Genomic DNA, 17,470 nt, shown 5'->3' on the forward strand with positions numbered 1-17,470 from the left:
GGTAGTGCTGGGCAGAGAGGATTAGTCCTGATGACAGGGCATTAAATGTGTAGAAGTCCTTAGAGCGACTGAGCTGATGCTCTCTCATCCCACAGTTGGGCTTCGGTTCAGAGGCTAGAGAAGGTTCACAGGTCTTAAGTGGCTGCCACTCATTAGAGGCTGAGCGTCACACTAGCTTAGCTCTTCTTTTCTGCCTGTCTCCCTTTCCCAGAGGGTCCCTTCCAGAGGCCAGCAATTTTTTCGGCACTTCTGATAGTGCCGCTGATACTTTTCACATGCTTTTTTGATGAGAAACCATCTTACAAGATTGACAGAAGTCATCATTCCTTGTTTGAACCTCACTGGTTCCCAAGCCAAATAAACATACATGACGTTTCACTGGGGATGTAACAATGAACCTGGAGCTGACTGTTTAGATGGCATTTTCTTTTCATCTTGCCTCTGAACGAAAAACATTAAATTAGTGGTCATAAGCACAGCTCTGCTTTGTTTAGAGTGGTAACCCAGGAAACATTATATCATTGCTGTTCATAAGCTTCACCTGCTGGCAAAGAGGTCATTTCAGTTTGTCTGCTGCTTTATTCAGATATGTTTTATGTAGTATAGTTTTAAAAAACAATTTTTTCTACAAATTTCAAAATTGATACAGTCAAATTTAGATTAAACACTGCTTATGCTGTATGCATGCAACATATATATATATTTATTTTATTTTATTTTTTTTTTTGATCATGATTAAATTGCAGTGGTTCCCTCTAATTCTAATTTTAAATGGAAAGCGCACAGGCAAATCCTCAGTTTACTTATATCAAAAAATTATTTTATTTGTGTATCTTGCTTATTTGATTTGGGGTTTGATTTGAAATTTCAATGTAATTTTGTTATATCTTTCCTTCACAAATAAACATGCAGCAATAGCCTAATAAAAGGCTTTTTTACACTTAATTTACTGTAAAATTTCTCTTCAAATCTAATTTTGTTAAAAACTACATTCCAACATTACACTAAACTAAGCCAAGCAGGATGTGATCTTAAATGTAGCTATGGATCACAAAAGGAAATCCTTCTGAAAACCAGAATTTGGAAATTACGGGTTACTATCCTCAATATACGGTGTGCATCCTTTAAAAATAAGCTTGAAAGACTAGAAACCGTGTTTTAAAAGAAAGATAAAAACCAAATGAAGAGAACCCAAGCAAGAGTTTTCTATAGACATTTTGCCTCAAAAACCAATGTATAGCCTTCACATTAAAAATAACACAATATTGCCATTATGTGAAAAAATGTATGTCAGCTTATGTCAGAAAGGTCAAATGTGACTAACAGAGCTCCTCAGGTACTAACTTCTCACATATCTCTCAGCACAGCATCTCACCTGAATAAACCTGTTCTTTTGATTTCTGTTCGTGGAAGGCATTGTCAGATCTCATAGATCCCCTTTCTAATTAGTTTTCGTGTTTGCCTCAAACTCTGTTATCTGTTGTGCCTTTATTGTTAAGCCTATTTTCTTTGTTATAAAGATTGCGGTGCTGTGGTTGCTACAGTTAAATAAATTGTCAATCCTTTGCCCATATTTTTGTAAAATCTCATTCTGACAGTTTAAAAGCCGAGCAGTGCCTTTGTGCACATCACCTCTTTTAAACCACCTACATCCTTACCTCCTCCTCTTGCCATCTACCTCATTTTGAGCAGATTGGTTTATCTAACTTTCCAGAAAATGCTTGAAATTTAATCCAACTCACATTCTACATATAAATGCACACAAGGAAAGATGACAGATTTAAATATGGCCCAGAGCGCTGAACATCCAGTAAAGAAAAGATGCGCTCCCACATATGACCGCTGTACTCCTGCTGGCCTTGACTGTGTTAGAAGTTATGCTGTCATCTGACTCCCCTTCAACATGGATAACTGCATGTTACATGAGGGAAACTCAAGCAACAACGGACTTGGTGAGAGAATAGAAAAAACGCAACGTATAACATGATGTGGTGTGACAAATTTGTTTTGATTTGTGGTTGATCCTGTATATTTCCTGCCCACGTAAACTCCAAATGAACCCTCATCGTTAAGAAGACATTATTTTGAGGGAAAAAAAACACTACTAAGTGGGAAGAGCAGCAGGAGGGATATAGAGGAAATACAGGAGGTGTCACTTTCAGTAAGAGTCACACAATCAGCAGCAATGAGACTGCTTAATACCTCTCAGTCTGCCATCAGTGACTCACTCTAGCCTCGGTGTCTGCCTGGCACAAATGACACACAAATGCCCTTGCTTTTTGGGAAAGGTTGTCTTCCCTCCAACTACTGGTGCAGACCGTTCTGAAGCACACAACATGACAACACCATCGGAATGGCCTTTTCTTCAGCTATGGTCACTTTTAACCCTTTGAACTCTTGAAGACACTTTATACACCTATTATTACGTCGAGTCCATATGCATAGATCACGCATGAAGAAGAATTAGATAATAAATGTAATCTTTAAAATACAATATTTATAACTGAAAGTGTTCAAATATGTATGTGAAGATAACAAAAAAAACTGGCAAAAAGTAAAAGCATTTTTAAAAAGTTTCAAAATTAGTCTTCATACAAAACAAAAAATAAGCCATTCGGCTATAAAAGATAAAAAAAAGTGCCTGTAGTTGGAGAAATACCATAACATCATTATAATGATTCACTTTGGTGAAATCTTTGTTACATATAGGAGACTAAGTCAATAAAATGTGGGTAATGTTATTATATTATTTCATTATTGCAGATTTGTATTGAGTTTAGAGTTTGAGTTTTCCAAGCATTTTTATGCAGATTGAGGAATATAGAATCTAGGTTTGTTATTTTATAACTGAATTTACTTTTATAATGGGATAAAAATAAGACACAGCGCTATATTATGCTGAAGAGAGAAGTGCAAGTGAGGCAAATAAGAGCATTGCTGTAAAAATGTACTTCTGTCTGATGTCTTCATAGGCTGTATGTGAAGATAAGCTCATTATGAATTGCTTCTGCACAAATGAACCCAACTTGCATAATATTTTTTATTTCCTTAAAGAACTAGGGAACAAACATGAAATAACATCCTGAAGTTCTTCATTTATTTCTTCCTTTCATAACATACTACGACAAAGATGACATCATTCCACAATAAGTGCTGACATATTTAAATCAATTCCAAAAAACACATTAATTAATTTTGACTGCAAGCGCAACACCGCAGGTCAAACGAATTAAACCATCGACTTCAATTAGAAATGCAGCCGCTGATCTGAAGCAATATTCCAGTTCGCTTGTATCATTTCAAACCAGACCACGAAACGTATAAATACACAGAACGCCTGATGTAAGCTGGCGGCTTTTGAATGACAAGTGAACATATATAGTTCAGAAATCTCAATTTTTACTCTGGATATTGCATCATGTTACATAGAAATGAAGCCAAACAATCAACAATATCCCACAATGCCGTATTTGCACTTCAAAGACAAACTATTCAACAAAACGAAACTGAGTCTCTGGTTACCAGAACCGCAGAGGGAAAACATTCAGAGCTAAATCTGACAAGACACAAACATTCAACGGCTTGGTGCTTTCAATGTCTATTTCAGCATTGTCATTCACATCCACACCTCTTTCCCTTCAAAAAAGCCACTTGTCACTCCATAAAGAATACGCGGAGGGATAAAGCAGTGTATTCAATTCATAAATATCCCTTTAAGAGGGCCGCGTCAGTGATTTGTCACTGGGGACTTTTGGCAGAGCTGAAATTGATGTAAAGGTGACATGTGAGTTATGTATGTGGCTATGGCAGGCGTTTTGATATTACTGAGGGAGGGAGGCATGCAGGCAGGCTCACTAACACACCAAAGCGCTCCTCATCCCTCTCTTTACCAGCCTACACAAGAGGATGTCATTAATTTGAGGGGGAGAGTTTTTAAAAAAGAAATAAAGAAAACCCCCCGAAAAGCTTGACATGCACACACAAGGTTCCTTTGTCTCCTGCTCTCTGATGACGCCTGTCACTTAATGTGTGAAAGCCATGCGTGCTTCAGTGGGATCAATTGTAATAAAACTGCATGCCTTCACTGAGCTATGAGTTTATGAATCTCCTTAGAGAAACTCAGTCATTTAAAATCCCTCTAGCTTACGGCAGTGAAACAATGTTTAGTTTCAATCTCCCCGCAGCCTCTGCACGGAGGGAGCCACCCGCACAACAGACTGAACACGAACAACAAATAAAATGTGAAAATCAAGCAAGTCACCGTCTCATTTCCATTAAATGATAAAGTAGCTGCACTGAAAAGAAATGAACTAATTTAAAACGGCTGGCCTATAGGTCAAGGACAGCTGGAGCAAACAGTCTCTGATTTTTCCTCCCACAGTCATACAAATAAAAACATTTTACATTTTCATTTTCAATATCCAAATCTAAGAGGCTTGTTATCTTTTCTTATTTGTTTGATGCATTGTGTCTGAAATGCCTTCAGGCTATGATAAGCGTACTTAAAACACATTTTCATATGTAGATTATTAGGTATATGGCTTTGTTAGATAGCGAGGCTTCTGTGCAGTGGAACGGAGGGGTCTGAAATAGCATGTCAGCATCTACTGAAAGTCAATAAACAACTGAGCCGAGCTAAACGACTTGCACTATTCTAATCCAAAAATATTTTCGTTTCCTTGAATTGTTAATATAAGATCACACGGCGTTCTGACCCCTGGGAAACATTTCAAGGAGTATTGAAAATGTTACAAATGTCACCAATAAGCAGAAATGAAGGAAGTCTGAAATGAAGAGACGGTCGAAGAAAAAAACAAAACAAAACCCAGAGCATTCATATTCTTCTCTGATTTAGTAATGTAATGACTATGGGCAGGATTACTTTCATCACACAAATAAATAAATAATCACATCCTGTCTATATTTCCAGGGAATTAAAACATCTGTGAATAAAAGCGATGCTGGAACAGATGGTCAAAAATGATATACATTGGAGTTTTAACTAACAAACTGCTGTGCAACTCGCTACCAAAAAAGCAACAGAATACGAGCTAAAATATTGAACGCCAGAACATAAATGTTTTATGAGCAGATCATAAACTATTGCAAATTTATTTTTGCATAAATGTAAAAATGAGATCTTTGTATATAGAGAAAGCTTTATGAACCTGCTGTTTCCTAAAACGCTCAATATACGTCCGGTGAGTGAAAATCCTTTGCAAGCGCAGCACGGAAAATAGGCAACTTCCTCCTGCCACAAAAATAAGGCAATCACACAGTTGCTGTTAATATCTGAACTGACTGCAGAATCCCTAGAGAGGTTTCTATTAACACATTGTGTCCGTTTCACTGCTTAAAATAAACGAGGTTTTATCTCTATAAAGTCAGCAGGAGTTAAAAAAAGACAGCAGCAGATGGTGGAGAGAGGTGACCTTACCTCATTGGTGTTCCACCTGTGTCTCTCTTTTGGCAACGTGGAGCATTTTGGTAGACATTCAAGCAGCTTTTTGGGCAGGTATATTTTCAAATGTCCATGTTCATCTGCAAAACAAACAACAGCAAAAAAAGCAAGCTTGCATTAAAGAATAAAAGGTAAGAAGCAGTGAAACATTTGTGTCATTAATCAATACCCATGATGGATTGATGCGATCATGCTAATATATAGGGCTCGGTGTATGAATACAGTAACTGGTTTATATGATTTCATATTAGATTATCCTTTACAGTTCTTCTACATTCTTCATACACAGCACATAACAAGGATCATTAATTAATGGCCGCCAATTATTCTGACTGCAAAGAGCGACTAATGAGCAACTTGCAGAATGAAGGTAAAAAACGCTAGATGAATGAAAATGTGAATTAATTGGCCAAGCATGCCATGAGGGGGAAAAAGGGAAAAGAAATAGTGACATATTGTGATTAGAATCATCAGAATTCAGGTGTTTCAGTAGTGGAAGTCCACTCTCAAGGGCTTAAGGGGAACTGATGCTAAGCTTTATTAAGACTTTAACTACCCAATAAAGTACACAGCCACCCCGATCCTGACTGCTTGAAAGAACAGTAAAAAGCACAAATGCTGGCTAAAGATAAAAGAAAAAAGGAATACAATTTGTTCAGGGGCAATTAAGGCATTGCTATATATCAGGCTTACTTCCATTCTTACCCTGTCTGTCTCTCGTCTCCATTCCTAAGGGCTTGGCAGGCCAGTCCAATCACTGCCATTTAACTTTCATTGTTAAATGAAAGTTCACTTTCAGGGCAGAATTTCTAAATTACAATGAAATTGTCTACAACTGTAAATTGAGTCCAATTATAATCACCTTGTAACAACCAACTGCTGATTATACATTCATCTGTCACCTACACCCACATGACATTCACATTCCATTCCACTAAAACCCCTGGAGGAGCAAGGATGAATGGATGAAAGGGGGAGAAGCTTTGACCAATCTAAATAAAGGTATCAATGGTAAAGGCTTTATCGAGTAAAATAATGTGTATATATACACACCACTACAATATGGACAACTGTCTACTATGAAGCAAACAAATGTGCATATATATATATATATATTCAAAGGGACAAAATTTTGTGTATCATGCCATTACTTTTATGAGCTCAACCTACATTTCAGCACCAGCACAATGACGGGATGTCTAATCCATAACAAACATCCTAACAAGGAGTCAAAAATATGACATAATATGCCTGAGTCACTGTCAAAAACACCCCCGCCATTTTCCTAAGGCTGTAATTGTGACAAACAATCGTCTATCATTTGCGAATAAGACGCTATACCAAATCCTGTAAATACGGTTATGAGCATGCTTGCAAATCAGTTCGATTTCCTCTGTCTCTAAGCTAATGCGCTTACACGTCACCATGTGTTCTGCCACCACTGCGTCACTGATGACAAATCAAGACACATATGCTACAGCCAATTACGCGTCTCCAGGTCTGATGGTTTGTTACACTGTCGGGCGATTATGCAAAATTTAAACAACCTTCATATGAGGGCCTTTTTCTCCACATCAGCGAGAAAGCTATTTGCTTCTCTCAAATGACAGTGGCATCAGCTAAACTGGTCCAGTTGTGAATCTTTCATTGTTTCCCAGTTGTCAGACGATCAACTCAATATTGCAGACATCTGTTTATGTCACAGAATAGGATTTTGTCATCTGTTTGGACCGAAAAATACGGCCTTAAATGACATTATCACGTTACAGATCTCTAGTATTCTTTCTTTTTGTCTTCTGCACCCAAAATAATATTTTCATTCAATAAAAACTGTACAAAAACATCACTTATCATTGTCTGCGAAGCCAGAACAGATTTGCTTTACTTGCCATAATTCTCATTATAATTGTATGGTGCTGTGATGGGAAGAGGTTAAATATGAGAGTCATCCCTAAGCTGAGTGAGGAATAACATACAGTCTGCCGGTCATTATCGCAACGCAAACTCTGACAGGGTGATCAAGCCCCTGACACAAAGTAGAGGTCTCTTGTATCATCCTGAATGGATAATGACCGACTGACTATTTCCCACTCATTACACAGCTACTAGCCAATTAAATGAATATACAGATATAAAATATTGGTTTGAGAAATTATTTTATGGTCTTAGAATTGTTAATTGGAGGCAATTAGTTATTCTAATTTGTGTATGTAATAGTTTAACCATTAAACGCTTATATATATAGAGAGAGAGAGAGAAAGAGATTTTTTTTCCTTCTTTTTTCCTCCATTCTTTCACAAAATTGTGAGTTTCAATTTAGAGGGACTGACTTTTAGTTGTCCTTCCTGTCTAGCTATGCCACCTTTGAAAATGTCTTACAGTGACTGTGCTCAACAAAGTCTTATACTTTATTCAAGGAATGTGATTCTCAAGTGTGCGCTTCTTGTTACCTGAACCCTTTTCAATTTGTCTGAGAACCCCACGAAAGCTCAGGCTTCTGTTTGTGAATATAAAACAAAGACCCGTGTCTCAAGCACAAGCTGACCAGAAATCAAAGATGTACACTTCAAATGGCAAACCCCCATGTCCCCAGTGCTTTTTAAAGGCAAAGTCACCCTGCCTGTCCGTTCTATTACACCTCTATTTTTAATTTGCTCAGATGTTTGGATGTCTAAAGTTATAAAAGACAATATTGGAGAATATGGACTTAAAGGATGACTGTGAAATCTTTAAAGAATGAGAAAAGGTTGAAGAGAGAGAGGGGAAAACAGAAAAACTCACTGAGAAGTAATCCCAGCCTGGAGCAATGTCCTAACAAAGAGTTTACAGCTACCTGATAAGGCTGTGAAACAACATTGTGACTCTCTGTGCTCTTTCGTTTGGGGCATGGAGATAATTCTGGAGATTGGAGTATGTGCTGAATGTGGCATACACTGATGGGAAAGATTGTACAAGGGTAAATGAGTTTTACAGTAGAGAGCTGAGACTGGTATCTGGAATCATTTGACTCACTCAATTAACATTAGCATAGAGCACCTGCTCACGAATGACAACGAGCCACCTTCCCACACACAGAAGAAACGATTTGTGTTTCAACCAGTGTCAAAAGTGAAAACAAAGGTAAAATCAAAAACATAATGGCCCAATCACTTTAAAATAAAGCCACAGGCATCTAAACTGGCAAACTGGCAATGCTGTAAAATACAAATAGGTAAATTTAATCATGAGGAACATTTTTGAAAGCCTAACAGAATGCAGAATAAAAACAAAATTACAAAAGCTGCCACCGAGGAAGTACCCTTTCAAAATTTATATCAGAACTTACATGAAAAATACATATTAGTGATGTGACGAGTCTGCTGGCTCTCCCCTCGAGTGTTACCATCACCCCGTCCTTTGTTCGCCGCCCTTCACCAGGCTCCCGACGGGAGTGGGCGTGTCTGAGAGGAGGGGCGTGGCACTGGACAGGTCTGGCGGCGTGTGACGAGGCACACCTGAAGTTAAATACCGAGCGCGCCTCTCCTCGAGAGACCGGTCTCTTCCCCCGTGCATGCACGCTGGTGTCCTCGTGGGTCCAGGAAGGGTGCGTGAGGGACTCGCCACGCCGCCAGAGAAGCGCGCTGTCGGACTCCGTAGTCCTGGCGATGACTGCACCCGTGTACCGCTGACGGGCCAGGATACTGGGCTGTTTATCCTTTCTGACTGCCGTTCGGAAGTAGCCGAGGAGAAGCCACCGCCCCTCGAGCCCCGGACCAGTGAGGGGAGCGCGTGCGGCCGCCGGACTCCGCCCCTTACCTGGACACTTCCACCTGAAACACTGCCCTACCGGCACTCCCCCTGCAGCACGACGAGGACACCAGTTCCCCCGTTTATTTTGGACGCTTTTTGTATTTTTGTTAATAAAAATGGTGCCTATAAGTACCTTCTAAATAGTATTGGCCCATTGATAGCGTTTCTACTTTTTTTTTTTTTTTTTTTCAAAAGAATGTATGGTGATTTATGGACTTAATTTTACCCATCAGGAATTGCTTGGGTCAAGAAAAGTGGGCGTTTTTAAAGCACAACAGAGCCAGACCTGGATGCTTATTACATTTTGATGAAAGATTACAAAGACGAGAGGGTGGTGACAGGCCTTGGTCATCTCTAGACAACCTCAGATAGAGATCAGACAGTGTGGGCGGAGCCTTTTCAGACTGGCCAAGACTCTAATACCTGCCCTTTTGTAATTATTTCAGACCACACACACACACACACACACACATACATTCAGCGCATACCCAAGGCCTACCACCCATCAGAGCCAACAAACATGTTCCCTTTGACACGCCCACTGATGACATCATCTACTCCAGAGCAAGGAGGTCTATAAACCCTACATAAAGTTTAGTATTCTCATTCATCTTATTGGCGGTTGCTCAACTGGTGCAGGAGCCCAGAAGTATCTGATCTGAAGTCTAACGTGCCAAACCTTGAGCCCCTGTTCCAGAGCCGTTATTGCACACTGATATGAGTGTCCACATAGGACAGTTAGTTCAGTGAGTTACTATCTGTTTTGAGAATAATGAAATGGAACATTATGATTATAAAACAGTGTGAGGGATGATAATTAAATGGTAAAACAGCTCAAATAAGCCATCCACCGTATTCGCTGTGAATTAAAAGCAGACGTTTATCAGTGTAAAATGCTATTAGGGACTTGAAGACAGGTATGAAACTGACTTGTGCTGAATATAAGCACACATCCAGGAGAGTGAAAAACATTCACTGCTCCGATTAGATGACTGGTTGTTAATTAAAAACCCCTCATACTAATAAAATCCCTTCTAACTCCTCCCAGAGCACAACTTGAAAGACCTCTTGAGATGTTTGGGCTATGCTCCTTTTTCACCAAATAAAATGAATGGCATTGAAATGAGGGCTCATTGCTCCGCAGTTAAAAGCAGACAGAGAACAGAGCAGAATGCTAATTCACTAAAGTTCTAACGCTGGCTGCTTTAATAAAGAGCAGTCTATCAGTGTCAACACACACCCTTATCTGACATTACTGCAGCTCAGGGACTGGGAATGAGCTCTAGCATCATAAAAAATAAAAATAAAATTGTAGAGAGTTCCAGAGAACAAACGACGAAAAAACATTCAGCGTAAAGGCACTGTTGTGTCTGTGAACAGACACATTGGTGAAGCACAAGGCTAACAAAAGCTTAGCCGTTATGTATGCATATATTAATTTAGACATTGAATTCAAGACAACTTAGAGATAACATTATCCATGACTTAATTGATAAGCTGAATGTAGATTTGTGACTGCAGGCAACTTCATTCAGTATCATTTTCTGCTTGTAAGAACACAGAAAAATGTCTTAATTTGTAAAATATACACATGCGAAGTGCTTTAATTTGTGATATTCAATACTGCAATATTAATGTTTTATATTATTTATATTTAGCGCTGTGGTCAGTTTACACTAAAATATTTTTTTTCCAATGAGCGTTAAATCATTTTTTACATTTTATGGCCTTTTTGTTTTGAGTCAAATTCTTAGATTTAATCATAAATTAGAATAATAAGATATTATTTGTTACCAGGCAAATTAAATCAGTATCAACAGAATTTGCACAGAAGCTGCATATAAAGTAGCATTTACATGTATTTACACATGTTTAATGCAAGACATGAATGCATTTAACATGCAATTACAAATGCATAAATAATGTTTTGATATTAAAGATAAAACATTGGATACTGAAATTTATGATAATTTTAATCTTAAATTAAAACCGCCAGTAGGTGGCAGCAAGTCACTGTTAATAAGTGAATCACTGTGATTGAACCAGATCATTCAAATGGCTGATTCATTCAGGAACAAATCACAATCATACTGTGATGCAAAACATGTCTGTGGCTGTGGAATTATTTTTGTTGGCAAAAAGCACAAAAACAAGAAACACAGTGTCTAAAAAGTAAGTCTCTTTATTAACTTCTTGTTTATTGAACTTGTAAAACTTCAACATCACATTTGTAATCATGGTCATTTTTGGAAAAAAACTGCACTCTTTCTGTGAAATCGTGTCAATAACAATGCAGTAAACGGTAAAACTTTTTGCACTACAAACCAGTGTGTTCATAATTACGATAATACATTAAAATAAAATGATAAGACACACCAACTTTCAATATCAAGCAGCAAAACAAACGGAAGCTAGATCCATAGAATTAACAAATGAACATCAAGAAAAATGTGGATACTTAAAACTTACGGGCAGGTGTGTGCTAAGGCAAGCTGGTGCTGAACTCTGCAGGACACCGTCTCTCTGGTGACCCCTGTATTAATGCATTTAATTATGGTGTGTGACCTCACTATCAAGCGTACATTAAAGGTTACAGAAGGTGACAAACCTCCCCTGCTCCACTGCTGGATCACCCCTAGCACGGACTGTCTTGCAAACCAAAAAGACAGCGTCAAAGGATGTAGTCTGATTTAACAACCCAGCTCCAGCCACGGCTATGTCTGCTGGGCCTCAGCTATAACGACTCTTCTCCCTGCTTTGATCCCATGGATGTAAACGGCACATCCTGTTGTGCAACTCCAGCCTCTAAGGCCATCTTGTTTCTTTTATTTTCCTGCCTAAACAGCAGTGACAATGTGGACATTAACATAATTCTGTCTCCCTACCCGTGAACAACAATTTAGTTGTCAGATCCTAAAGTGCAAGGCAGGCTGAAACCATAGCCTGTTATATTGGAAGATGTGCTGTGCTGAGCCGAGCTGAGGGGGTAGCCAATTACTACAGCAGCCCTGATCAGGAGAAAGCAACTCTCTAGTCAGGTGCATGAGGGGAAAAAGTACAGAATAGATAGAGGACCAATAGAGTATAATAGATAGCCTATAGAAAGAGCTCCCACAAACAGAGAGAGAGTTAGAGAGAAATGAGGAAGTAGTGGAGGGGACAGAAAAGGTTTTTCTGCTTCTGCTTGCCACCCACTCAGAAGGGAATTCTCTCATTAGAAGGGCAGGTAGGATGGAAAAAATATCACACCAGCAGGTCTTGACACAGCTGTGCCTACAGACACGGCTCGTTTCCAACTCACAACTTCTTACTGTTGGACTGTGGGAGTTGGGGGGTTTGAAGTGGGATGGGCCCCAGTCCAACACTTACTAACTGCAAACACAGAATGTCCCAAAAGACATGTTGCTGCTTTTTGCTTTTACAGATGCCTGTGGTGATCTCTTCAAACAGGGCTGTTTATTATTTCAGGGAGGACAGCAACCTTCTCCTAAAGTCTGTCCACTTCATGTCGGCTGCAAAAGTGCTGAAAAACTGAAAAATCAGCTAAATAATTTGGGGGTCCATTATCATTTAGGTGCTTATCTATGTATGCATTATTTATCTGTGAAGTCTTCAGACAACAGAGAAGTAAAAAGAAAAAAATGTCTCTGAAATTTTGTCTGAAGGTTTAAATAATTGTTGTTTATGTTGTTTATGGGGGTATTTGAAGGCCAAGTTCTGCAAAAATGTTTTTGTAATGTTCAATAAAGGAGTTAATGTTTAAGTATTATAAGTATTTAAGTTTTTTTTCTGTGGTATTGAGTATCATGTACGTTTAGTGGTATCATTACCAGCTACTAGATTTTTGGTATAGTGACGTAAAACTGTTTTAAGTGAACAGTTGGGAGAAGATATATCTGCAGTTGTCTATATTGCTGACAGGCGTACCGATAGGTCAGTTGGATTATTTGGTCATATTTTTTACTGACTATTTAGTCCTAAAACATCTTAGGAAATTTTTGTTTACAGGAATTAGTCCAGTAGTTTTTGCTGTGATATCAAAATTGTTATCAACATTTCAATGGTCTTTAGACTTATGATATCGTAACAGCTTTTGATGTGTTTAGTTTAACTCATACATTACTCATATTCTGAAATAAGATTTTGGTCATTTTGCCCATATCTACTCTGAAATGCACATTTCAAAAAAAGAGAGATAGAGACTGAAAGAGATCCCAGTATTTAGGAGAGGAAGAACACCCTCTATCCACTTTTAAATACAGTATCAGAGTAATGACGCTACATGATGATACATAATTGCTATATGATGAAATGTTTAAAACTGGAAATACAAATAATACAAAAAAATACAAATAAGGTCCATTTTTGAGACATTTTTCTGCATTCCGGTTGGTGTGAAATGTTGAGCCATTGCTGTTACATCCAATTGCTAAAGTATTTGGGTACTTGTGCGTTATATAGAAGTGCAAGTGTGTCGTATAAAAGTGGACATATATTTCTATGGGGAGAAGGTGACTGATCCTGAGATTATCTGAGATGCCACTCCTGAAGGAGATGGTTTAGGAGCTTTAACAATATCAGTCACGCCAGCTTGAGCTAGTCTCACCCTGGAGACAAGTGTGGGTCATGAAACTTGAGAGGTCTGAAAAAAACAAATCTAAAATCAATATCATCCACAACGCAAAAGTCTCTGCTCTCTCTCTCGCTCTCTCTCTATACTTCTGCAGTGAGTGACACTTGCTTTTAATTGTTGCTTCCCTTGGAAAGATCCAATGGACAGCTTGTTCAACCTTCAATCTAAAAGTTATCATCAATCACGGTTTAAAATATCAATAGCACATTACATCAATTCAGACACTTTCAAAGGCGATTACGATTATGCTGCCCCTTTTTCGGAGCTCGGGTCTAGTTGTGTCAAAATTCACAAATACTTTATTGACATTTGCTTCAATATGCATCACCCTGTAGCACGCTGTAGGCAATTGGCAGTGTCACCCTGAACGCAATGAAAACATAAGAGACTATAGCATTTCCCCCCTGTAGTCCACCCATAAAATCACTAAACATTAGAACAGACACTATTTGCAAAGCCACTCTTAACTGCTGTATCGATCCATTCAATAGTGATCTAATAAGGTTCTCGTGACCAAAGAGCAAGAAAATTGACTTGAAATAATAATCAGATTGCTATTATGATGAAATATTCCACAGCTTTTATATAGCAGATATAAAATATATGGCAATAGCACAACCGATGTGATGAGAAGACTGGGCTTCCCTTTTTTTGGAATGATCTGGTAAAACCCAATCTTTTTCACCGTCATTGAATTTCTGGCCGTTCTTATTGAAGAGCCATAGCCATTGGGCTATTTGTTAGAAGTCTGCCGTTGCACAGAACCTCTGATCCTGCTATCACAGCTCAACTGATGAACTCAATTTAAACTAAGGCCTGGTGGGGCCACAGACTTCTCAGGCAAGCTTGTGCTGTCCAGAGATTGGGCTGTCATCTAAATTTAACTCCCTTAGAAAAAAGATGGTGCTGCTTTCAGAAGAATCAGAATAGCTTCTGTTGTTCAAGAACAGAGACCTCTGTCTAATCTCCATGTGTTCACAAGGCTTTCTTTTTTACAAAAGCAATTTACCCAAAAAATGTAAATACTATCATCATTTATTTACTATCAAGTTGTTCCAAACCTTTTTGACCTACTTTCTTCCACACAAAAAAAACAACTTGATTTAATTGTGAACAGTGGTTCCACACTTTGAAAATTAATTTTCTAAACATTGAATGAATATGTAAATTCAAAAACACTGTCAAGCTAAAACCAGTGTAAATACAACAAAATCAAACTAACTCTACCAAACCTTCTGCAGCTAGCAAGCATTAGCACATGTTTATTTACCTAATGTGACATGGTGTCAGTATAAAAGAAATGAAAGTAATAAAAGATTCCATTGGTTCTTGAACAGTAACTGATTTTTTATAACATAAAGCACGCTCTGCAACCACAAGTATAGGCTCCACTCTTCACCACAGTGGACCTCACAAAACATAAATCCAAACATAACAAAACATTACATAGATAAAAACACAAGTCCCTCTCTTTTCTCATATTGCTAAAAACACATAAAACAGCACTTAATATCAACAATGATTCTCCCTATTCAGTTCCAAGCAAAGCATGCTGGGAAATGAAAATCCCCAGCCCAGTTTTAGAAAACTATGCTAAGAAAAAAGATTAATCCCAGATCGATTAACTAAACTTCTGTTTTACTAATGTAAATGGGTTGCACACAATTCAATTTCCATAAAATTTCATAAAAAGCTCATTTTAATGAAGTACACTGAGAACACTGATGTTAATGGATGCTAATGACAGGTGTAAAGTGGCTCAAATGATATGAGGGTCCTATGAAATCTCTTTTATTTTATTTATTTTTTTTATTTTTTCTATGTTTTTGGAATCTAATTGGTTTCATTTAATTTTATAATAAAACTAATTTAACAGCATGCCACTGAACAATGTTAGCATTTTTTTTTCTTTTAAGTCATATTGAATATTTAATAGTGTATGCTAATTAATGCATTTAGCATTTTACTTTTTAATTTTTTGTTTATTTATTTGAGCAAAATAGCAAATAATATTAAGAATTTTGGTCATTTTGAATTTTTCCTGCTATAAATTTTCATTTAATATAATTTAATCTAAGAGTCTTTTGTAATATAAACTTTTATTACGCCCAAATTAGGATTCATTTATTTCAAAATGTGCCTGTGAAATTCTTATTCTACAATTTTTCTGTCTGTGTTTTTCAAAGAAATCACAGGCCCCAAAGGGACTAAACATTGAGGGAAGAATGGGTTTTATGTGTACTGAACATTCTAAATGAATGTAATTGGCAATGAGAACAAATGTTGAAAGCCTTGCTGGACAACTTATTCAGATGTAGCTTCTGAGACATTATGGATTAAGAAGAGACAAGCATACAAGGCAATATAAAGTACAAGCGACAGGCATGTGTGTACAGGGCCCACAAGCAAATAGTAGAAAGCTGTTAGAAAAGCCAAGCTGAATTACCAAAGTCATACAATGAATTAATATGGATAAAAACAGTTTCTCAGACTTCTCATTTCCTCCATTTACATATGTCTGATATTCCACTCACTAACTCTCCAGTGAATTAGTTTATCTAATCTAAGAGACAGATGCACCACATAAAATCATCTTTGAAACCACCACATCAATAAATCAATGACTCAGAATAAACCATCAATTTTCTTAAACGGATGTCAAACCATGAACAAATGGTTACCTGGAACAAGGCCCAATGCTAAGTCACAATTACCACTTCAATGAGAGCACTTCTACATTGTAAGAAGCTAGACCTTGCTATTATCTTGAAAAGAAAAAGAAGAAGCATGGATTCAGGCATAATAGCGAAAGCCCTCTGAACCAGCATAATGTTGACTAAATCATATGCTACTATTCAGTGGCAATCAGTTACACTTAAGCGTCATAGTTGTGAAAAGAAGCAAGAAAATGATTCTTGGCACGACCAACTGTGAGTGACTGAACATCTCTTGAGGGCATAATAAAGACAACCACATCTTAAACCTTTTAGACCTGGAGTCCATAACTATGAATGTGCATGTGACTCTGCTTTCTGCCTTCATATAAAAATAAAGCACACTAACAGACATAATGACACTTTAACCAAAGTGCAAAAGAAATGCGCCTTTAAAAAACTTTATATGTTTTATATTAATGGGCATCTCATAACAGTTTGATAGATTTATAGTAAGATTAAACTGCTTTGTATGTATAAGTCCTATTTCAGCTGTAGCTTTATATATTTGGCCATTAAATATTATTTTTTTGACTGTTTTTTGAGTCTAACGGGAACCATTCACAAATCCTTGCTTCATACAATGCTTTGTGGCCTTTTACTGTGTTGTTGGGAATAGACAATTAATCAGTCCCATTTCCTTACATCTACATTACATACTTTCTTTTCCATGCTTTGCTCTTTTAAAAATCAATGCTTGATTAATTGCAAAAACCTGGTCTTTCCTGAGCAAAAGGATGATTGTGTCTAAATTAAGGAGCACAAACATCATTATATCAGCATCTCTCTTTCACCGATTATGTTTTATCTTTTTCATTTTTTGATGTATTAGAAAGCAGTAATATTGTCTGTAAAAGGACAGACAACAAAGTG

The 17,470-nt window shown here is 37.6% G+C and overlaps 1 protein-coding gene across 9 annotated transcripts in view; it reads right to left on the reverse strand.

Moving 5' to 3' along the window:
• The window catches only part of camta1a (calmodulin binding transcription activator 1a), a 300,932-nt gene that overhangs the window by 277,213 nt on the left and 6,249 nt on the right, over window positions 1-17,470 (reverse strand). For all 9 annotated transcript variants that reach the window (XM_043225259.1, XM_043225261.1, XM_043225258.1 and 6 more), the window contains one exon: window positions 5,438-5,541. In XM_043225259.1, coding sequence (XP_043081194.1) covers window positions 5,438-5,541 — 104 coding nt within the window. The remainder of the gene's footprint in view (window positions 1-5,437; window positions 5,542-17,470) is intronic.

This window comes from Puntigrus tetrazona, chromosome 23 (assembly GCF_018831695.1).
Source record: "Puntigrus tetrazona isolate hp1 chromosome 23, ASM1883169v1, whole genome shotgun sequence".
NCBI lineage: Eukaryota > Metazoa > Chordata > Actinopteri > Cypriniformes > Cyprinidae > Puntigrus > Puntigrus tetrazona.